Source organism: Lissotriton vulgaris, chromosome 8 (assembly GCF_964263255.1).
Source record: "Lissotriton vulgaris chromosome 8, aLisVul1.2, whole genome shotgun sequence".
Lineage (NCBI taxonomy): Eukaryota > Metazoa > Chordata > Amphibia > Caudata > Salamandridae > Lissotriton > Lissotriton vulgaris.
The window spans coordinates 357,607,733-357,632,236 of NC_141696.1; the positions used below are offsets into that span (position 1 = coordinate 357,607,733).

Here is a 24,504-nt window from a genome sequence, read left to right on the forward strand (position 1 = left end):
TTTTAAAAGTCAAAAATCTCAAAGGGCAGCTGTGAAGGGGGTCAAACGGGGAACCCATCAAAAAAGTCAAAACAAGATTAAGATTCCATTGGGGCATAACAAAGGGAGTAGGTGGAACCTATTGGCAAGTCATCACAACCCTGCCCACAGCACAACCCTACTGAGTCAAAGAAAGAGAAAACCTAAGAACATTCGATAAGTGGGCCTTTAAAGGGTCAATAGATCTCTCCACACCACTTAACGAATCTTCACCAAGTCAATTTACTCCTATAGATGGTCGAGTGTCGCCCATAATATAACATCCACCACGTCAGGTGGGAAAGAGAAGGAACTCTGGTTACCCAGTTCAATCTCCAGGCATGAAGGTGCAAGCTCTGAAGGTGGCGGTGTAGAACCTGCCCCTGCGAGAGGAGATCTTTCCTGAGAGGGAGACGGAGCAGAGGGTGCGGAGAGGTGAAGGTCCATGTACCACACCCGTCTTGGCCAATCCGGGGCAATCAATATAACTTGGGCCCAGTTTTGGCGAATCTTCCTCAGAACCCTAGGAATCAAGGTTCTAGAAGGAAACTAGTTAAGGAGTTGCGAGCTCCAACTCCACTGAAACGAGTCCAACGCTCCCTGCCTCGGAAGCTGGAGACTGCAGAATGACAGGCAGTGCGTGTTCGAGAGTGGCAAACTGGTCCACCCAAGAAGTCCCCATGTCCTGAAGATGTGTCGAACTACCTCTGGATGAAGCCTCCACTTGTGGTCGGCGGAGAACTGCCGACAGACTGTCCTGTCCGCACAAGTTCGCAGTCCTGCCAGATAACTTGCCATCAAGCAAATCTGCTGGTCCTGAGCCCAGGACCAGAGCCACAACGCCTCCCTGCAGAGACGGTATGACCCTACTCCTCCCGGTTTGTTGACATACCACATCGCGGTAGTGTTGTCAGTCATGACTTGAACCAACTGACCACAAAAGGAAGGGAGAAAGGGCTTGAGCGCTAAATGTATGGCCTGCAATTCCGGAATGTTGATGTGAAGCAACCTTTACTCTGGAGACCAAAGACCCTTGATCTCCAGATCCCCCAGATGGGCACTGTAGGAAGGTGGATACCAGACTATGGTTGCCCCCAACTTTTTGCCTGGTGTTTTGCTGGTTTTCCGACTTAGTTGGCCTGGGACCCTGCCAATCAGGACCCCAGGCCTACTGCTCTCTGTAAAATGGATTCCCTGTACCTTAGGTACATATCCAATTGGTACTGGGCCACCTCATCAGACCCTGTAACTCAGGGCATAGGTGTACCCAGGGCCTACCAGGGGCTGCAGCATGTATTATGCTGGCCAGCTAAATCTGACACAACTGGATACACGACAGCTGGGGCAAGGTGGTGTAATCACCCTTTGCTTTAGATATAGTATGCCTATATCTAACCCTAAGATGGACACACAGATTCCTATCAGTCACTCCTATGGCAGGTCTTGACAATCCTGAAGGCAGAGTGCTTGGAATCGTGTGAGACGGTGCTCTGGCATGAGCTGAGCCCGTTTGCAGCTTGCGGAACCAAGTCCTAATAGCTGTTCCATGATAACGCATACCATAAACGCTCAAGTGCATTTCAATCCTCGCGGTTAAATGCCAACTCTGGTATCGCTTTATCAAAACATGTCGAGTAAGGTGTCATACGAATTGGAATACTAACCCCTCGCCAATTCTGACGGGGTTAGCATTCCACCCTTCTAGAGGGACACGACATGTATGTAACTGTGAACCCCGGTTAAAGTTAACTCAAGCCTCAGCATCACAAAATGGATGCTGCCACCACAGACACACGTCTGACCTCCTGCTGCTGGGAGTCCTTCCAGCGAGGGAGGCCTGGACAAAGGGTTTCCTGTCAGGGAGGTGCTAGCACCATCCCAGACAGGGTTTTGTGTATCCTGGGTAGGCAGGGCTTTAGAGGAAGGTGACTGCAAGTGGCACCCCGCTGCTCACTATGCATCTGCCGGCTAGAACCAGTTCCAGGGGCACACCAGCCCCTGAGCTGGGGAAAGTCCGGCATGGGAGAGGGGTGTAACCACCCCCCCTTCCTGGTCCCACCCATGGGCAGGACCTAGTCTCGTGCCAGCCTCTTTTCCTAGTATAAAGATAGGAGCAGGCCCCCTTCCAAATTAGATCTTTGAATCAAGAAACTACTTTCTACGAAAGGAACTCTCAACTTCTTCTCAAGATTTCTCCCTTGTGGCTAAGGAGTAGTCACCCTGCATCCGCAGGCACCATCCAAGCATCGCGGTATGCTGTAAGTCTCTCCTCCGGATCAAGACTGCCCAGCTCGACGAGAACCGGCTTCCCTGGCACCTCTGACCTCTACCCACATCGTCAGCACAGCTGAGACCCGTGGGTGCGACGAGACAGAGGGACCGGCCATCTTCAGGACTGCACGACGCTTACCCAGCACGACTGCCGAGGGATCCTCGAGTGAGTGCTTTGGTGTCCGAGAAGCCCCAACCCTGACCAGCTCCAGCACCGAAGCTCAGCCCTCCAGCATCCCCCAGATCTGCGTGGGGCCCTTCTGCTCTTTGCTGCTCACCGCGTTGTCTGGCTACTAGCCCGCTGGCTTGTGGCCTTCCCGACGACGACCGACGACATCAACACCGCTGGTCTGGTTATTCCAGACTGGCCCTTGCTCCCTTCCGAAAGAGGAGCACCCCGGACCCTCCTGGTCCACTCCAGACGCCATTTTGAGTCCACCGCGTGGGCTTAAATTTGCCAAGACTTGTTGCCGCGATCCTGGGTCCAGCGACGTCGACGGCAGCAACCATCGTGGGACAGCTCGCACCTCCATCCTGGTCGCCGACAACGCCTCTTGGTCCGTGAGACTGCAGAGCCCAGAGTCGCCCACTCACCTGGTCGAGGCGACTCCATCCGGTGCCATCCTGGTGCCCATCTAATCACTGGCTAGTGATTCAGAACTTGGTCCCCTCTGCATACAGGTGTCCTCCATCTTCGATCCAGGCTTGGATCCACCGAACAATCTTCACTGGTCGCCTGCCAGCAACTTCTTTCAGGCTCCATAGACTGCAACGAGGATTCCTGACGTCTTTTCAGACCTATGCAGCTGCAGCCCCTGGGCTAGGTAACTTCGGCATTTCGGTGCCCCAGCATAGCCTCACTATCCAAGGGTCCAGATCCTTTTTCGTTTTCAGCCTAACTAGTCGGATTCGTCCGATATCACTAACTTTGTAAATTCTAGCCTCTATAGACTGTCCCGCATCCCGCGTGAGAGTGAACACTCTACACCAGAGTCCCCTAGGCTCCTGCTAGTAATCTGAAGGTTCAGTAGTCAAGTCCTAGCGATTCCAAAGCCTATTAGTACAGTACTTTCCTGCTAGTAATTTCGCATTCCACTTTGAGTATATGGTTTTTCGTGCCCCTCGGGCATTTGTGTAAATTGTGCAACTTAAAGTATTTTCTTAAGAGTTTTGTTGTGTGCTTAGTACCCAGTCCTCAAAGAGTACAGGGCTGTTGTGATTTAAATAAATACACTGTTTATTTTCATAACACTTGTGTGGTGTTCTTTCACTTGGTGTTCAAGGGGTATATGTGATGGTATAACAGCTGGCTTAACACACCCTCTAGAGTTTAGCCCGAAGACTGCTCTTGTCCACGCTACTAGGATAGCTGGTCTATGGTTGACTTACAACCAATCAATAAGGGTCGTTTGGAATGATACACAGTGATCACTAGAATAGTGAGCACTACTATCAGGCCAACTTCTCACAAGCACCCCACACGAGGAGGCATACATTAACACTGGCCACCAATGGAGGAATATAAAAGGGCTTTCTTTGAGACAGATTGCCCTCCACGCTCCACCAAGACAGATCCGCCGGAGCTTCTCTGGAGATTCTGACTAACTCCGAGATCTCCGTTGTGATGAAACCCCGGCCTGCAGAGACACCAGTGGAGCGCCCTCATGTGCCAGCGTGCATGGTGGACCAACAGAATGCAGGAAGCAAAAAGACCGAGCAGGCGAAGGACCTTCAGAACTGCAACTGCTTCATTGTGGAACAAAGGGAACATCTCCTGAATATCGAGAATTCTTTGTGGAAATGCTCGACACAGCATTGTCCAGTACCGCCCCTAAGAACAGGGTGCGGATACTCTCAGCAGGCTCAAATCGTCCTGCCACGAATGGGAGCTGGACCAGGGGACCCTGGACAGCATTTTTCAACGGTGGGGGGAGGGACACCAATAGTGGACCTCTTCGCCACAAGAGAGAACAGGAAATGACGGTGCTTTGCAAGCTGGCTTCCCCAGAAGGGATCTTGGGGAATGCGTTTGAAGGCATGGTCCGACGTCTTTGCTTACGGGTTTCCTCCAATTCCTCTTCTCCCCCTGGTGAAGATCAAGAGGGTGCTGTGCAGGCTGATCTGGATAGCCCCGTCGTGGCCCAGACAACACTGCTTCACAGAACTCCTGCTGCTGTCGGAGGACCGTCCAGTTCAGCTTTGACCAATACCATCGCTTCTGAAAATGTCCAGGGGTCAGGTGCTCCATCCGGACCCAAAATCCTTGCGATTAGCAGCTTTTCTCCTGAACACTGCGAGTTTAGTCTTCTAAATATCTCACACGAATGTAGGAGGATCCTGTCCAAAGCTAAAGCAGATAGTACCAACAAAACCTACAGGATGAAATGGAAGTTTTGTCTGTGGTGTAAGACATAGCATTCACCCTCTGCTGCACCTCAAATTATCTCTTACATTCTGCTGTTAGCAAAGTCAGGTTTGACTCACGCTTCCATCAAAGTGTATTTGGCTGCGTTATCCTGCTACAGGAGGTCTTCATCAGGCCCGTCCTTAAGGTCATCAAGGATCATCAAACAGTTTATGAAGGGGTTGTTCAGGGTCTTTCCCCCAGTAAAACCTCCAAAACCACTATGGAATCTCAATATAATACTGTCACAATTGATGAAACCACCGTTTGAGCCTATACACAGAGCGGACAATAAGTTCTTGTCCCGGAAGGTGGCTCATTGCACTAAACTCAGCGAGAAGAGATGGGGAACTGCAAGCGCTGACTATTCAGGGGCCTTTCCTACAGTTTCAGGAAGACAGGAATTAATTTTGGATTCGTCCTCCGAATCATTCTAAGGTACCAACTGATTTTCATCTGAATGAGCCGTTGGTGTTGAAACATTTCTTTCCTCGTCCATCAACAGTAGCAGAGAGTGTTACACTCACTAGACGGTCAAAGATGTCTCAAGTTCTACTTAAAGGAAACTAAGAGCTTTCGTAATTCTCAGCTCTTCGTCGCTTCCAGCGCTCCCAGGAAGGGTTTCCCTTTATCAAAAAGGGGAATTGCCAGATGGATTTTAAGTGCAATTGTCTACCGTCATCAAGCGGCTGGAAAATCTCTAAATGCACGAGTTCGTGCTCATTACATGAGGGCAGTGGCCACATCCACTGCACTATTTGGAGGAGTGCCAATCCAACATATCTGCAGAGCAGCGACCTGGGCATCTACGCACACCTTCACCAGGCACTACTGTTTGGAGGCAGCTGCAGAGTCTGATGCGGCGGTGGGAGAGGCGGTACTGCAGAATATCATCCAGTAATGGTGAGCCTTCTTTCCATCCCTCCATCCTTTGTTTCTCTTTTGCAATAAAAAAATATATATATACATTTTTTTTTCCAAGTTGTATTACATGATTATGAAATGTATCGGAGGAATGTGCTTTGTAATCTCACTGCTCGCTATTCTGATTCATAGATTCACATGCCTGAAAGTTCCAATACTGGAGTAAGAAAAAAGTTCTCGGATATTGGAAGCTTTCATAGATTCACATGCACCCACTCTCCCCTGAGAGGCTCACCTTGGATTTAGCACGATGAGTGTTCTATATGCACAAGTGTGCGAAAATCTGAGGGGCAGAAGGTTCTCTCAGGAGTTTTCTAGAGGGTAGGGAGCTCTGATTGGTTCAGGGAAAAGTTCCTTTTGGAGGGAGTTTTGGCCTACGTGTATCCAGTGTCTGGACTAATATAGACTATGAAAGACCAATTGGATCCTAAACAGAAAAATAAAGTCCAATATAGGTTTCGGAAACTCAGAAATAGGTTCTTTAGATTTTGGCGCAAAGGTTTAGGTGCAAAGCCAGACTGGTCCTTGGAAGCAGAATGTTTCGGCTCTGAAGCACTTGTATTAAACTGGAGGATTTCAGCTCGAACCAGATTTAGGCAGGGCATCAAACATTGTCTTGGTGCCAACCAAGGCCGGAAGGCAGAGGTGGTGCCGAAGCCTTATGTTTGGTGAAGGGTAACTTCTGAGGTAGGGGGGTTTTGGTACTCACTGTCCCGCTGGATATCTTTGGACAATCTTGAGACCGGAAACAGATTCTTCAACCAAAAAGGCCTCCTCTGAGTCTGTTGAGTGCTTTGGCACAGCATTTCTCGTCAGAGCCAGACTACCTTGGAGTCTTTTTTTTACCTCAAAAGTGACAGGCATCGCAGTCTTCTTCCTTGTGCTGCAGTGACAAGCACAAGTTGCACACCTGGTGTTGATCAGTGTAAGGGTAGTTTGATTTGCACAAAGGCAGAATTGAAACAGTCTGTTCCATCGACCGAGGGATTGATAGACGCGGCTAGACCTGAAGGTCGCCCATGATGTTTCCTACCGAAGAGGAGATTTTCTAATCCAATTGATACACAGACAGCAACGCGTACGATAACAATACCATCGGGGTAGAGTGGATTACGCACCGAGGGGAACATGAAGGGCAGTTCCTAACCAGAATGCAGCAATACATATCCGAACCCGATGGCGGAAAGTAAACAATCTAATAACGGAGTCGATGCCCATGTGCCCTAACCCCGAAAGGTGGAGTCACATTAACTTGTGACTGGGAAAGAAGATTTAGAAGAAAAACCACTTGACAACATACAGACAACACTAGATGGGAGTATGCAAAATATTTGTATCTACATGCCTCGCACATAAGATATTGTTTTATGCTTGGTTTTGTTCTGATGTTTTCACTGAACTCAATACTGTATCTTTATATAGACCCATACCAGATTCTGGGTGATAATGCAGGACTGTCATAATGACGGCCCACTTAACGATAATTTTGATAGCACTCCTAATTCCCGCAGGCATGTCCACGTCCCCTCACAGTTCCATTTTTACCAATACTCAGGTGCAGCTCCTCCTATACTGCGTCCCCGGTTTGCACTTCAATTCCTATGAGCCCCTAACTTTTCCCGAATTACTAGTCATTTAACTACACGGCGCTCCAACCCAATGTTTGGAGGTACTCTAATTCTTTTTACCGAAACGTATACATGTATTTTTGTATATGCTCCAGGGTCCCGCACGTGGGCAGGGATAATTCAGTGCTTATGACTACTGGTGAGTATTCCCTGGAAGAGACTCCTCACTTGAGTAGCAGTCCTCTTCGCTGTGCGCCAAGGAGAAGCGACCCCACGAGGGCAGGCCTGACTGCCTTCCACGAGCTACTCGATCGAAAGGGTTTTTTTCAGTAAATACAATACGTGGAGGATTGGATTAACCAGACGAAAACAATATCGTCGAGGGGGTCTTGCTCACCGAGGGAAACCAGAGAAACAGTTTTGAATTGGAGAGCAGCAATTTACGTCCACACCAGATGGCGGAAAAAACCAAACTAACGGAGTTAATGCCCATGCACACGATCACCGAAAGGAGGTGTTACCTACCTTGTGACTGGAAAAGACTAAGAAATACAACTTGTAAACATCCAGACCAAACACTAAATGGCAGGAGTATGCAAAGCATGTGATCTACAGCTCACATGCATCGAACATTACATTAACAGAAGGTATATTTGTATACTTGCATGTAATAGCATAAGGTTGCTTAGTCAATTTGACTCATATCAATTAGGCCAATTTTTTCCATTTTTTTTGTTTTAAAGGACCAAATAATTGCACCACTGACAATAAAAAATAGTCTTAAATTTAAACCTCCATCACTAAAAAGAAAATTGTGTTTTAAAGACCAAGGCTCGTGTGCATAAGGATTATCAGACAGTAAAGAGAAGTTAGGTTTATACAACACTCAAACCCCTAGATGTCTGAAGTGATAAACTGAAAAGCCAGCCATTCCAGATGAGTCACATCTACCTTCCATACCCATCTTTTAACAGTTGTAGCGGTTAATGGAACCACATTAAACTGAAATCATGTAGGGGAAACCTACTTGCAGTAATCCAGGCCTATTTTCCCTCTTTCCATCATATCAACAAGACGTCCAGGGGTTGCAACAAGTAAATGGCACCCACGCTCTAAATCCCGAATCTGTTGACCGATGTCTGCTCCTCCATACACCACACAAGGACGTACTTTGGACCTATAAGCAAACTGAAAAAAATAAATAATTACAAAAGATGCAATATTTCACTCCAAAACCTAGAATTATTAGAAAGCCCACTTATTTACCTTTCGAGACTCTTCATAGATCTGAACAGCCAGTTCTCTGGTAGGAGCCAACACCAAAGACATTGGATATTGTTTGCGTCTTCCATACTTCCCATTGTCCTGTGAACAAACAAGAGCAAAAAGAAATGCAGCACGGTTATTCATATGATGAATCCTATTAAAATATTTTGAATTAATCCGTTCAATGGCATGTGTGGCTGTAAATACACATGCTCTGCATAGACTGTAAAACAGTCCACCCTTAAAAAGGAGTGGTTAGCGTGTGGGAGTTGCAGTAGTTTCAAAAACTGTATGTAGCACTGCTCACCCTACACCAGCTTGTTGGCATGCTAAAACATCCACACAATAGTGTTTAGTAAATGGGTAAACCTTGTAGCTGCTTCACAAATGTCAGATATGGGGATTTTCCAAAAGGGCCATAGTTGCTCAATTCTTAGTTGGGATGTGCTCTGGAAGTTATATGTAAAGGTCTTTCTGCTTTAATTTAAAAAGTGCAAATGCATTGGACTGTCCATCTAGCGGAGCCGGATTTGGATATAAGGTTGCCTTTTTGAGGTGGAGAAAAGGCTATATAGAGTTTTGCCTTAAAGCTTGACTTTTATCCATGTAGACGCACAAGTTACTACTTGTGTAACGATATATCTGTAAGAGACATTAGTTAGTGATAGATTCCTTACCTTAGAATATCCCCAGGCGTCAGACTGGATCCGGAAACTTTTGCGTAGCAATACCCCTGCGCGCCGGTAGGCGTCGTCTGCGGCTCCGCGTCCGTCGTCGGCGTCGTGAGCGCCGGAATGACGTCGGAGTACTTAGACGGCGCCCAAGCGCTGACGTCAGTTCTGATACACAGCTTTTCCGCGCCAGATACGCAGAGCCATGATAGAACTAACACTGGTGCCATGAAACTAGGGCCCTGAAAGGGGATGACCTTAACCCTAGATATCGGTTCGCAGAACGGGGAGGATGGGTGGGTCGGTAAGGAATCTATCACTAACTAATGTCTCTTACAGCTATATCGTTACACAAGTAGTAACTTGTGCATCTGAAAGAGACACGTTAGTGATAGATTCCTTACCTTAGAATAGATACCCCAGCAATACCAACCCCGGTGGTGGGTCTGCGAACCAATATCACACCAGAAAGTCCTGGAGGACGGAACGGCCAAAGAAGCCATCCCTCCGGACTGGACTGTCCAGGCAGTAGTGTCTTGCAAACGTGTGCAGCGAGGCCCACGTAGCTGCCTGGCAAATGTCCTGTAAGGGGACTCCTCGGCCCAGGGCAGTTGTTGTCGCCGTGGCCCGAGCCCGCAGCCCAGCCGGGGGCTCTTTCCTTGCCATGGAATAACATGCTTTAATACACAAGATGATCCACCTCGAAATGGTCCTCTTGTGCACAGCCTTTCCCTTCTTCGCGCCCACGTAACCAACAAAGAGTTGGTCATCCACCCGGAATTGGCGTGTGCGATCTAAGTAATAGGAGAGCGCACGTTTTGGATCCAGACGGTGGAGCCTCTTCCTCTTTTGAGGGATGCGGAGGCGGAAAGAAGGTGGGCAAAGTGATGGACTGCCCGATGTGGAAGGCCGTGACAACCTTGGGAGGAAAGGAAGGTCGTGTACGCAACTCAACCTTGTCAGGATGAACAGACAGGAAAGGTGGAGAAGAAGAAAGAGCCTGGAGCTCACTCACTCTCCTGGCAGAGGTGATGGCAACCAGGAAGGCAGTTTTCAGCGTGAGAAGACGGAGAGGACAGTTATGGAGTGGCTCAAAGGGAGTACACATCAGATAAGTGATAACAAGATTCAAGTCCCACTGGGGCATCACTAAGGGAACAGGAGGGAACATGTGTGTGATGCCCTTCAGAAATCTACTTACGATGGGGAACTTAAATAAAGAAGGCTGATCAGGTAGCCTTAAGAAGGCGGATAGAGCAGAAAGGTACCCTTTAAGAGTGCCCAGAGCAGAGCCCTGCTGGGCAAGGGAAAGAAGAAAGAGCAGCACTTCCGAAAGGGGTGCAGAGAGAGGATCCACAGCCTTTGCTGTGCACCATGCCACAAATCTGTTCCACCTGTGACTTTGTGGAGGGACGCCTGGCTGCCAGAATGATATCACAGACTTCAGGAGGCAAGTCAAATGGCCTCAACTGCCGCCGCTCAATCTCCAAGCTTGTAGGTGGAGACTGGACAGGTTCGGGTGCAGGACCGTCCCCTGCTGCTGCGACAGAAGGTCCTCCCGAAGAGGCAGACGAATCGGGGGATCGATTGACATGCTCAGTAGATCGGGATACCAGTATCTTCGTGCCCAGTCCGGAGCCACAAGGATGATCAGGCGCGACCGGGCCCAGGTTTTCTTCAGCACTCTGGGCAGAAGTGGTATAGGCGGAAAGGCGTACAACAGACCGCAGCTCCACTCGCGACAAAAAGCGTCTCCAAGCGAGCGCCGCCAAGACTCGGTGGGCTTCTTACAAAGAAGTCGTGCAGTCTTGGCGATCGGTCCCTCGAGGTCTCGTCGCAATCACGGTTCTCAGCTTTGCTGTAGAGGTGAGTAGAGGTCAGAGGTGCCAGGGAAGCCGGGTCTCGTCGAGCTGGGTCGTCGGATTCGTGAAGAAGGACTTGCAGCAGACCGCAGTGTTCTTAGGATGGTGCCCGCTTGATGCAGGGTGACTACTCCTTAGCCACAAGGGAGAATCTTGAAGAAGGAAATCTTGAAGTCCTTTCGCAGAAAGTCGTGTCTTGATTCCAAAGATGATCTAATTTGAACAGGGGGCCCGCTCCCATCTTTATACTAAAAAAGGGGGCTGACCCGGTGACTAGGTCCTGCCTATGGGTGGGACTAGGAGGGGGGTGGTTACACCCCTCTGCCATGCCGGACTTTCCCCAGGCCAGGGGCTGGTGTGCCCCTGGAACTGGTTCTGACCGGCCTATGCGTAGTGAGCACCGGGGTGCCACTCAGCAGTCACCTTCCTGAAAAGCCCTGCCTACCCAGGATACACAAAACCATGTCTGGGACGGTGCTAGCACCGCCCCGGACAGGAAACCCTTTGTCCAGGCCTCCCTCGCTGGAAGGACTCCCAGCAGCAGGAGGTCAGACTCGTGTCTGTGGTGGCAGCATCCATTTTGTGGAGCTGAGGCTTCAGTTAACTTTAACCGGGGTTCACAGTTACATACGTCGTGTCCCTCTAGAAGGGTGGAATGCTAACCCCGTCGCCAGAATTGGCGAGGGGTTAGTATTCCAATTCGTATGACACTTTACTCGACATGTTTTGATAAAGCAATACCAAAGATAGCATTTAACCGCGAGGATTATAATGCACTTAAGAGTATATGGTATGCGATATCATGGAACAGCTATTAGGACTTGATTCCGCAAGCTGCAGACAGGCTCAGCTCATGCCAGAGCACCATCTCACACGATTTCAAGCACTCTGCCTTCAGGATTGTCAAGGCCTGCCATAGGAGTGACTGATAGGAATCTGTGTGTCCATTTTAGGGTTAGGTATAGGTATACTACACCTACAGCAAAGAGTGATTACACGACTTTGCCCCAGCTGTCATGCAGCCAGTTGTGTCAAATTTAGGAGGCCAGCCAGGGGTGGCATAATAGATGCTGCAGCCCCTGGCAGCCCTGGGTACACCTATGCCCTGAGTTACAGGGTCTGATAAGGTGGCCCAGTACCAATTGGAAATGCACCTAGGGTACATGGAATCCATTTTACAGAGAGAGCAGTAGGCCTGGGGTCCTGATTGGCAGGATCCCAGGTCGACTGTCAAAAACCAGCTAAAACGCAGGGCAAAAAGTTGGGGGCAACCATAGTCAGGAGGTACCTTCCTACAGCACCCACCTGTCCGAAGTGACTGTGCGCCAGTGAGAGTGGTGATGGCGAACCCTGCCCCCCACTGGCGTCACATGGGCCGAAAAGCACGGACTAGGAGGGTTTAGAGGCGGATGCTGCAGGGGCAGGTGTGGACTGGCTCCGCTTGCCTCCCCGACCGCCTCCATGGCGGTTTCCACGACCGCCACCGCCGCGCTGGACGATAGTTTGCGGCGAGTGGCTGGCGGCACGTGTGGGGACGCCCCTTCCTTGGCCACACAAGGAGCGAAAGGCACCCACTTGCTGGCGCGGGGCCGAGAGGCCCAAGGACTTGGCCGTAGCCCTGGAGTCCTTAAAGCGCTCAAGCGCGTGGTCTGCCTTGTCGCCAAAGAGGCGACGGCCATCGAACGGCATGTCCATGAGGGTATTCTGGACATCAGCCGAGAAGTTGGCGGATCTCAGCCAGGCGTGGCGTCGAATCGCCACCATCGTAGCCATCGCTCTGCCCAGCGAGTCAGTTGTATCCAGTCCGCACCTGATCGAATACTTCGCTGCGTCCCGGCCCTCCACTAGGGCTTGGCCGAGTTTGGCCCGTACCTCCAACGGACACTCTGGCAGCAATTCCGCCACCGTTTCCCATATAGAATGGGTGTAACGGCCCAAGAGGCATGCAGTGTTGGAAGACCGCAGTCCTAAGCTAAGGGACGAGAATACCTTTTTGCCAAAGGCCTCGTACCTCTTGGATTCCCGATCAGGGGGAGCCGACGGGAAGGCAGTCTGGGAGTTAGAGGCCTGGATAACCAGACTCTCGGGGGTGGGGTGGGTGGACAGGAAACATGGGTCGCCCGGAGCCGGGCGGTGGCGTCTGGCCACGTTTTTATCTACAGGTGAACCTGTAGCGGGCCTGGACCAAGTGCCCAAAAGAACGTCCGACAAGGCCTCATTAAACGGCAGCATAGGCTCCATGGAGCATGACTGCGGCTTAAGGACCTCAGTGAGGAGGTTAGTCCTCACGGCCGCGACGGGGAGCTCAAGGCCCAATGCCTTAGCCGCCCTCATCAACACCACACTATATGTCGTGCCCTCCTCCGAAGCCACGGAAGGAGGAGAGACGAATCCAGTGTCTGGAGAGGTGTCCAGGCCACTGGCCTCCCTTAGGTCTCCTGTCCAGTCCATGGTAGGACTGACATTCTCTCGTCAGAGGGTCCTCAGACCCCTCCCAATCCTCCTCTTCCCCCATCTCCTGAGACTCAGGGTCGTAAGTGAATGAGGATGGTTCATAGGGATGGAAATGACCGAACGGCGTCGAGATCGGCGCCGAAAGGCGCCGTCCTGACGCCGGAACCCATAGAAAAGAGGCATTGGGGACGGAGGGGACACCACACGGACCGACCCCGGGGGGGGGTCCACCGGGGACGTTCCAGCGCCCGACTAGGGCCGACCGGGACCCTGCGGCGTCGGGCCCGAAGGCACCGACGACGCCGGGACCGCTGAACCCTGCGGCGCCGAGCCCGAGGGCAGCGGCGGCGGGATCGTGGGGCACTGCGGCGCCGGCGGCAAAGACGCCGGCGGCGGCGAGGCCGAAGCACCCGACTGCGTCGGGGACGCAGCCCCCGACCCACTAGGGCCCCCAGACGGGTTCGCTGGGCCCGAAGGCGCCGCGGAACCCGTCTGAGAAGAAAGGGACCTCATGGCCATGAGGAAGCGCTCTATCTCCTCCGGCGTCGCGTTCAGCCCAGGGACCGGGGGGTATGGAGCCGAACGCGGCACCCGCGACTCCTGAGGAGCAGCGTGGGCGGGGTCACCCCCAGCCGCATCGCGCGAGCGTCGGGGGTGAGTCGGCAGAGCGATGATGTCTCTTCGACTTCTTATGCTTCTTACCTGACGACTTGGACCCGGAGGAGTGGCGCCGACTCCCGGAGCTGTGACGGCTCCACCCCTGCGACCTGTCCCTCGACCTCCCTTGGGACCGGGACCTCACACGGCGCGGGGCCGACTGGCGGATGTCGAGTCGCCTGCGGGACTGCTCCCGCCTGGCCTTCCTCGAGAGGGCCCGACAGTCGGGGCAGGCCTCGTCGTCATGGTCGACGCCCAAACACGTCAGGCACAGGCGGTGCGGATCCGTAACCGACATGAGGCGTTCGCACTCGCCGCAATGCTTGAAGCCGGGCATCCCTAACGGCACCGTCGGAGTCGTGAAGACTTCGAAATAGATCAAAAGATCCAAAAAGTAAATAAAAAAATGACTAGGGAACTGCTTTTTCCAGATCTGCGCTGGCTGGCGCGGAAAAAAGAAGAACTGACGTGAGCACGCAGAGGCGGCGTCTAAGCACTCAGACGACATCACGGCGCCCACGACGCAGACGACGGACGCGGAGCCGCAGACGACGCATGCCGACGCGCAAGGGTACTGCTACGCAAAAATTTCCGGATCCAGTCTGACGCCTGGGGATATTCTAAGATAAGGAATCTATCACCAACGTGTCTTTCAGATTGTTGCTTCAGCTTGCGTGCCACTAGCGTTATTAGTGGTGCTGGGGTAAAAGCATACGCAAATATGCCTGACCAGTTCAGCCATATCGCATTTCCCTGCGACTGTGGGTGTGGGAACCTGGTGGCAAAGCTTTGGCATTTTGCGTTTTCCCTTGTGGCGAAGAGGTCTATCTGTGGATGACCCCACTGCTGGAAGTACGGGTGGAGTACTGATGGATGTATCTCCCACTCGTGCATCTGGTGGCTGTGCCTGCTGAGCAGATCCGCCATCTGATTGTCCTTGCCTGGGAGGTGTTCTGCCATGAGGAAGAGGTTACTCTGAATGGCCCACTTCCACATGCTCTGAGCCAGATGACAACTGTGGAGTGTATGTACCTCCCTGCTTCTGAATGTAGTACATGGCCGTCATGTTGTCCGTCCGGAACACCACAACCTTGTTGCACAAATGTACCTTGAATGCTTTCATTGCCATGAAGATCGCAATCAGTTCCAGAAGGTTGATGTGCATCTTCTGCTGTGATTTCCATAGTCCCTGCACGGTGTAGTGGAGTACATGAGCTCCCCATCCCTGGAGAGATGCGTCAGTCGTCAGTATAATCTGTGGCACAGGCTCCTGAAACGGTCGGCCCCTGCAAAGGTTTTGTGGATTCCACCAATGCAGAGTTGTATGCGCGACCGGTCACCAACACTACGTCTTTTAATTGCCCGTGAGCCGGATTCCACTGACGTGCTAAGCACTCCTGAAGCAGACGCATATGTAGTCTCGCGTGCGGGACTATGAAGATGCAGGAGGCCATCATGCCCATCAACTGCATGAACACTCGTGCTGGAAGTGAGTGTTGCGGTTTGAATTTCTGTATCAGCAATTGCATGCTGTTGATCCTCACTGAATTTGGCTGTGCTTTGGCTGCCAGTGTGTTTATTGTTGTGCCCAAGTACTGCCGTACGTGGGCTGGCTGAAGGTGAGACTTTGGATAATTCAGTGAAAACCCCAGATCGTGAAGGTGTATGGTGCGAGACATGTGAGCGGCACATTGCTGGGCTGACTTCGCCTGGATAAGCCAGTCGTCCAGATAAAGGTAGACGTGAACGTTCGGTCTCCGTAGGTGTGCAGCCACTGTCGCCAAGCACTTGGTTAACACCCTGGGTGCGGTCATCACTCCCCTGAGATATTTTCCTGTGTGACGGGTGTAGCGGTATATGGAAATATGCATCCTTCAGATCTAGTGTTGCGAGGAAATCTCCCTGACTGAGTAACGGTAGAACCTGCTGTAATGTGATCATGTGAAAGTGTTCTGATAGAATGTACTGGTTTGGGGTCCTGAGGTCTAGTATGGGTCTGAGGGACCCGTCCTTTTTTGGGATCAAGACGTACAGAGAGTACACCCCTGTACCTTTTTGTTCCAGAGGCACGAGCTCTATGGCTCCTTTTTGCAGCATACCGACTACCTCCTGCTGCAATCATTGTAAATGCTCTACAGACCTAGACAAGACGGTGTCTTGGGGGTATGTTGGGTGGAGTGGATGTTTACTCCAGACAATAACCGTACTGGATAAGCTGCCTCACCCACCTGTCTGTAGTGATGGATTTCCAGATCGGCAGGAACTGTTGTAGTCTCCCCCCGACCGGTGTGGTATGGTCGGGGGCAGTGACAAGACGTCACTGTTTGTTAGGGGCGGAGGATCGGGAGCTGTTTCCACGACCTCTGCCCTTGGTGCTGTTTCCACGGTAGCCACCCCTATTGTTCTTGTTGTAGGTGGTCTGTGTGCCTCCTTTACCGTATTGTGTCTGCTGGGAAAGCTCGCCTCTGGAAGCTCCTCTATTATTGGAGCGACGAAAAGCACCACCCCTGAACTGCTGCAACTGTAGAGCCCCCATAGACTTTGCAGTCTGTCTTTCTTAATTTTTTCTAAGGTGGTGTCCACCTCTGGGCCAAATAAGTGATCAGGGTTAACCGGCTGATTGAGTATGGTGGTTTGTATCTCGGGCTTGAAGCCTAATGGACGCGTTAGATATAAGCTACCCTTCTTGTATGAGCATCTCTGCTGCCTCCTTATACTCATCTGGCAAGTGTTGCAACAGGGTCTCGAGTATCATAATGAGCCCTGTCGTATCTGGCTAGGAGTGCCTGTGTGTTGGAGATTCGCCAGATATTGGCCGCTTGAGCTGCCACCCTTTTCCCTGATACTTCTAGCACTTTAGATTCTTTGTCAGAGGGACGAGCATCACCCGTCTTTTGAGAGTTCGCCCTCTTGCGGGCATTGGAAACAACCAGAGAGTCCAACGGCAACTGTCCGTTGATATACGTAGGGTCAACAGGTGCTTGCTTGTTTCTCTCAATTCTGGGGTTTATTACCCTTGCGGTCTCCTTAAAGATGTCTCCAGCGTGTTTCAGGACACCTTTAAGCATCGGTAGAGTTGACAGTTCTCTCTGAGGTTGAGGTGTTAAACAAAAAGTCTTCAATAAGGTCAGCATGGAGCTGGACATCATGATTTTTTTCAGCCCTCTCAATAACTGCATTGAACGCAGCCGTGTCTTCCGTAGGTGACGTTTTAACAGCATAGACATGACTGTCCGGGGCAGTTTGCGAATCCCCTGGGTCAACAGCGTCTGTCCAGGGTTCAGTGTGATCTTCTGGATCAGTGTCTACAGGGTAACTGTTCTTCATTGTCACCCTTGTAGGAAGGTGGATACCAGACTATGGTTGCCCCCAACTTTTTGCCTGGTGTTTTGCTAGTTTTCAGACTTAGTTGACCTGAGACCCTGCTATTCAGGGCCCCGGGCCCACTGCTCTCTCTAAAATGGATTCCATGTACCTTAGGTACATATTTAATTGGTACTGGGCCACCTTATCAGACCCTGTAACTCAGGGCATAGGTGTACCCAGGGCCTACCAGGGGCTGCAGCATGTATTATGCCACCCCTGGCTGGCCATCTAAATCTGACACAACTGGCTGCATGACAGCTGGGGCAAGGTGGTGTAATCACCCTTTGCTTTAGATATAGTATACCTATATCTAACCCTAAAATGGACACACAGATTCCTATCAGTCACTCCTATGGCAGGCCTTGACAATCCTGAAGGCAGAGTGCTTGGAATCGTGTGAGATGGTGCGCTGGCATGAGCTGAGCCCGTTTGCAGCTTGCGGAACCAAGTCCTAATAGCTGTTCCATGATATCGCATACCATATACTCTTAAGTGCATTATAATCCTCGCGGTTATATGCTATCTTTGGTATCGCTTTATCAAAACATGTCGAGTAAGGTGTCATACGAATTGGAATACTAACCCCTCGCCAATTCTGGCGACGGGGTTAGCATTCCACCCTTCTAGAGGGACACGACATGTATGTAACTGTGAACCCCGGTTAAAGTTAACTCCAGCCTCAGCATCACAAAATGGATGCTACCACCACAGACCCAAGTCTGACCCCCTGCAGCTGGGAGTCCTTCCAGCGAGGGGAGCTTGGACAAAGGGTTTCCTGTCAGGGGCGGTGCTAGCACCATCCCAGGCAGGGTTTTGTGTATCCTGGGTAGGCAGGGCTTTTCAGGAAGGTGACTGCAAGTGGCACCCCGGTGCTCTCTACGCATCTGCCGGCTAGAACCAGTTCCAGGGGCACACCAGCCCCTGGCCTGGGGAAAGTCCGGCATGGGAGAGGGGTGTAACCACCCCCCTTCCTGGTCCCACCCCTAGGGCAGGACCTAGTCACATACCCACCCCTTTCTTTAGGATAAAGGCAGGAGCGGGGACCCTTCCAAATTAGATCTTTGAATCAAGATACTACTTTCTACGAAAGGAACTCTCGACTTCTCAAGATATCTCCCTTGTGGCTAAGGAGTAGTCACCCTGCATCCGCAGGCACCATCTAAGAACTCTGCGGTTTGCTGCACGTCCTTCCTCCGGAATCCGACTGACCAGCTCGACGAGACCCGGCTTCCCTGGCACCTTTGACCTCTACCTACCTCTACAGCTAAGCTGAGAACCGTAGGTGCGACGAGACCTCGAGGGACCGGCCATCATCAGAACTGCACGACTTCTATCCAGCACGACCGACGAGGGATCCTCTGGTGAGTGCTTTGGGGTCCGAGAAGCCCCGACCCTGAGCAGCTCCTGCACCAAAGTCCAGCCCCCCCAGCATCCACGAGATCTGCGTGGGGCCCTTCTGCTTTTTGCTGCTCACCGCGTTGTCTGGCTACTAGCCCGCTGGCCTGTGGCCTTCCCGACGATGACCGACATCACCACTGCTAGTCTGGTTGCTCCAGACTGGCCCTTGCTCCCTTCCAAAAGAGGAGCACCCCGGACCCTCCTGGTCCACTCCAGACGCCATTTTAGGTCCACCGCGTGGGCTTGAATTTGCCAAGACTTGTTGCCCCGATCCTGGGTCCAGCGACGTCGGCAGCATCAACCATCGTGGGACAGCTCGCACCTCCATCCTGGTCGCCGACAACGCCTCCTGGTCCGTGAGACTGCAGAGCCCAGCGTCGCCCACTCACCTGGTCGAGGTGACTCCATCCGGTGCCATCCTGGTGCCCATCTTATCACTGGCTAGTGATTCAGGACTTGGTCCCCTCTGCTTACAGGTGTCTTCCATCTTCGATCCAGGCTTGGATCCACCGAACAATCTTCACTGGTCGCCTGCCAGCAACTCCTTTCCGGCTCCTGGTTCGTCAACGAAGGTTTCCAACGTCTTTTCAGACCTATGCAGCCGCAGCCCCTGGGCTAGGTAACTTCGGCATTTCGGTGCCCCAGCATAGCCTCACTATCCAAGGGTCCAGATCCACTGTCGTTTTCAACCTACCTTATCGGGTTCGCCCGAGAACACTAACTTTGCTTTTACTAGCCTCCATAGACTGTCCCGCATCCTGCGTGAGAGCGCACACTCTGCACCAGAGTCCCCTAGGCCTCCTACTAGTAATCTGAAGGTTCAGTAACGTAGTCCTAGCGATTCCAAAGCCTATTAGTACAGTACTTACTGTAGGAGAGTAGGGTCTGCAATCCTATGATCACCCAGATTTTTTGCCTTCGTTTCACTGGTTTACGACTTTCTCTGGCTGTGGGCCTGCCATTCAGACCCACAGCCTAGCTGTTCTCTCACTAAATTGACATGTGTGCCTTAGGTGCATTATCCAATTGGGACTGGGCCACCTTATCAGACCCTGTAACTCAGGGCATAGGTGTACCCAGGGCCTACCAGCATGTATTATGCCACCCCTGGATGGCCATCTAAAACTGACACAACTGGCTGCACGACAGCTGGGGCAAGGTGGTGTAACCACCCTTTGCTTTAGATATAGTATCCCTAATGCTATCTCTGGTATCGCTTTATCAAAACATGTCGAGTAAGGGGTCATACGAATTGGAATACTAACCCCTCGCCAATTCTGGATTTGGAAGAATGATATACTCTGGGACAAACTAATGCCACACTCCACAGGATGTAGTCATAACTGAGGAATTGCCCTGCTCTCATTGGTCAGCAGGGACCTGGTGCTTGACCCAGAGAATTTTGAATAAGTATCTGAGAGAGGCAGAGCCCTCCAGATCGGCTGCTTGAAACTTACTGAAGCAAGAAGTGCCCTGCTGAAAAGATTTTGCTGTGCAAGGAACTCTAAGGCCTGACCTCTGAAGACTGCACCAAGTGAAACTGCAGCCCTGTGGATTACCTTGCTAACAGACAAGAGTGGAACTCCCTGCAAGCTACAGGTTAACAGACCTCAACTGGACAGCCCCACAAAGAATTCAAAGCCTGGAGTACCAGTGGATTTGTAAGGGTTTTGTTCAAGTGGATTGCGGAATGGAAGTTTCACACTTTCAAGGACCCTCTTGGAGATTCCAGAACCTTGGATTGTGCATTGGATACTTTGGGACCCGCAAGCAGAACTCCAGGATGGTGTTCTAACTGGACCTCGTTTGCTGAAAAAGGTGGCCCACCACAGTGGTGAGAAAATTCTTCAGAACAATTTATAAAGGTGTGACCCTGATAGAAAACAAAAAGGACTAAACTGGGCACTGTTGGTTTCTAAACACTAGAAAGTGACTAATCTTTAAAAACTCATATCTCTGGCTCCCTACAGTCGTTTTGGTGTCATTTAAAAGAAAAATATTACCTATTTTTATAAATTGGTGCTGGATTTTTTAGGAGTCTTAATTATTTACTGAAATTGTGTTTTTAAATGCTTTACATACCTGTCTGAAGTTAAGCCGGTCTGCTCGCAGCCACGTTACCAAGGGTTGAGCATAGGAATAATTTTCGAAGACCTATGCTGGGTCCGATCATGTGTTAGTGGCCTTATTGCCAGTGGCAGACCTACATTTACCCCCATCAATAACTCACTTACCAACAGAAACTAAATCTAAAACCCATCTGTCCATTGTTATTGTAGACGATTCAGGAAAGCTAAAGAAAATTCCACCAACTTTGACAGTTTATGGGAACTGTGGCCTGCAGTTTGCGTCTGTCACTGTTTCTTTGAGTTAGCCCTGCCTCTGAAGGTCGTTCTTTCCCTGTAGTGCTTGTAGGAAGAATGAGGTTGTTTAAACGTCATATCTGGGTCAATCCAAGAACACATCACAACAGCAACTGACTGGTACTGGCAGTAACTTCACCGAAAGGAGGACAAACCACGTCCTCTTACCCCACGAAAGGGCCGCTGCTTAAACGGTAGATAGTGCCAAGAGCCTTTTCAGTATCTGTGTTCTTGATGGTCTGAAGGGATTTGCCATTGAACGGCATATCAATCACCTTCATCTGAACTTCTTGCCTGAAAGAAGTAGCTTTTAGCCAGCCCTGACGCCTCAGGGCCGCAGCCCAAGCCAGTTGGCAGAATCCTGTGGAGGAAACATCCACTGTGCAATAGATTTCAGCAGAGATCCTTTCTCCGCCCTGCAGAATCTTGAGCGCCTCAACCTTGGATTATTCTGGTAGCATTTCTATAAAGGGTGAAATGTCTGACCACATTTGGCAGTCATATCTGCCTAGAATGGCAAGCGAATTGGCCGGAGGAAAATCTCTTTCCATGGAGTCGAGACGTCTTCCATCTCTATCGGAGGGATATCTAAGTCCTGGAACTCTCTGAACTCAGGAGCCAAGCCGATTATCTGAGAGATGTCAGATCTGGATGCTGGACTTGCCCCTGGTTCATTGTGAGGAGATGCGGGTAAGACCTGAAAGGAATCGGAGGCTCCAGCGATAAAAGGTGGAGTTCTGTAAACCAGTGTTGGCATGGCCACGCTGGGGCTACCAGGATCAAAGTGCAATGCTCTGCTTTCAGTTTCCGAAGGAAACTGCCTACGCTTTTCCACCATTTCCCCTGATCCCCAAAGACGTGTCATTGAAAATGCATCCCCGAGAGACCCTTTCTGGGGAAGCCAGCTTGCGTAATGTTGGCATTTTGCGTTGATCTTTGTCGCAAACAGATCCTGGGGAGGTCTGCCCCATTTGGAGAACACTGCGTCGAGGGCATGTTGGTCGAGCTCCCACTCGTGGCAGATGGAGCTTTGCCTGCTTAGAGAGTCCGCCAGGGTGTTGTGTGCTCCTGGGACGTACTCCGCCCTCAGCGAGATGTGTTGGAGTAGCAACTTCCAAATTCGCTGCGATTCTTGAGACAACGTCATGGATCGAGTTCCCCCTTGCTTGTTTAAGTAGTGCATTGTGGTGGTGTTGTCAGTCCTCACAAGCACTGGGGAGTTCCTGATTCTGGGCAGGAAAGCTCGAAGAGCCAGGTATACTGCCCTCAGCTCTAACAGGTTGATGTGGAGCAGTTTCTCTGCTGGCAACCACTGACCATGTATCTGAAGTTCCTGCAGGAACACACCCCATCACTCCAAAGATGCATCGGTTATCACGTGAGGAGAGACTGGAAGCAGGAATGGAAGGCCCTGGTTCAGGTTTTTTTATTTGAAGCCACAGGTGCAGGGCGTTCACCATGAACGGGGTGATCCTGAGTCAATCGGCGAAAGATCCCGTACTTTGAATCCACTGAGCTGAAGATGCCTCCTGTAAGGGACGCATACGAAGGCGGCAGTGTGGAATTAGGAGGATGTTGGAGGATATCATTCCTAGCAGTGATTTGAAAAGTCGCACCTTGATGGACTTTGAGCTGAATGTGTGCTGCCAGCGACCTCAGTTTGGCCTGACGTTCCTGAGATGGAAAGGCCTTCTCTTGATGTGTGTCCAGAATTGCTCCCAGGAAAGTGACACGTTGAGAGGGCTGTAGTACTGACTTTTCCTGATTGAGGTTAAGTCCTAGACTTTTGAAGAGCTGAAGACAGGCGTTGGAAGACCTGTTCACACCTTCTAGTGTAGGAGACTTGATGAGCCAGTCGTCCAGGTAGGGGAATACCTGGTGATGCTGTTGGCGAAGGTAGGCTGCCACTGGAGATAGGCATTTTGTAAAAATGCGTGGCGCTGACTTTAGGCCGAAAGGCAACACTCTGAACTGGTAATGTCTGCCCGCCACAGTGAACCTTAAGAATTGGCGGTGACTTGTGAATGAGTATGTGGAAATAGGCATCCTGGAGGTCCAAGGACACCATGAAATCCCTGGAATTGAGTAGTTGTAACACCTCTTGAATGGATACCATCCGGAACGTTTGTTTTTTGAGGAGATGTGTTGAGGTTCCTTAGATCCAGTATAGGTCTCAATTTCTCCTCCTTTTTCCGTATCACGAAGAACCGTGAGTAGAATCCTTTCCCCCTCTGATCTCTGGGAACTCTCTACGGCTCCTTTTTGAAGCATTAGTGAGAGTTCCGCTTGAAGAAGATTAAGATTCTTGTGTGGCATGGGACATGGAGGGTTCGAAGGAGGAGTGTCCACAAACTCCAGAGTATGCCCGAACCGAACCAGTTAGAGAACCCAACGATCGTTATTTTTTGCCAATTGTGGAGGAAGTTGGAAATTTTTCCTCCAACTACGTAACATGGAGAAGAAGCGGAGGCCTGTTTGAGAAAGAAGTCACTGTCTTCTGGGGGGGGATCTTTCTTTTCTCCTCTCCCTCGAAAGGAGGACTTATTGTAAGAGGACTGGCCTTGTTGTTGTCTCTGTTGGAACTGAAGTTTGTATTGCTGGGACGAGCCGTAGGTGGATTTGTACCCCTGGTATCCACCTCTTGTTTGCTGGCCTCTTCCTCTGGAGCCTCGAAAGGAAGTATTCTTGTACTTGAGTGTTCCCAGGGATCTTGCGGTCTCTGTATCTTTCTTGATACCCTGGAGCATCTCGTCGATATGCTTTCCGAAGAGAAGCTTGCCGTCGAACGGCATATCCAGTAACTTGGCTTGGACTTCCGGCCGAAAGATGTAGCTTTCAGCCAGCCTTGGCGCCTAAGGACAGCCGCCCCTTCCAGCTGGCGAAATCCTATTGAGGCGATATCCATCGCCACATCAATAATCTCAGAGGAGGACCGCTCTCCTTCAAGGACGATTTTCTTGATTTCTTCCTGCTGCTCCTCTGGCAGTGAGCCTAGGTATGGTGCTACATCTGGCCACATCTGGCGATTGTAGTATCCCAGGAGCGCAAGCGAGTTTGCTGCTCTGACGCTAATGGCAGACATCGAGGAGAACCTCTTCCCGATGTTATCGAGTTTACGGCCTTCCTTGTCCAGAGGCAGTCAGTGCGGCAGCCGGATTGTTGGATTTCTGCTGATCGGCCTGTGTGATCACAGAGTCCGGTTTAGTATGGCCTGTAAGGCATGCCGGTGCCTTGCCCGGGGCCTTGTATTTCTTATCAAGTCTGGCCGGCACTGGAAGTAGA

The 24,504-nt window shown here is 51.0% G+C and overlaps 1 protein-coding gene across 2 annotated transcripts in view; it reads right to left on the reverse strand.

Moving 5' to 3' along the window:
• DDX3X (DEAD-box helicase 3 X-linked) overlaps nt 1-24,504 on the reverse strand; it is a 414,092-nt gene that overhangs the window by 122,788 nt on the left and 266,800 nt on the right. For both annotated transcript variants that reach the window (XM_086934122.1, XM_086934121.1), the window contains 2 exons: nt 8,452-8,550; nt 8,213-8,373 (listed from right to left, as the gene is read on the reverse strand). In XM_086934122.1, coding sequence (XP_086790248.1) covers nt 8,213-8,373; nt 8,452-8,550 — 260 coding nt within the window. The remainder of the gene's footprint in view (nt 1-8,212; nt 8,374-8,451; nt 8,551-24,504) is intronic.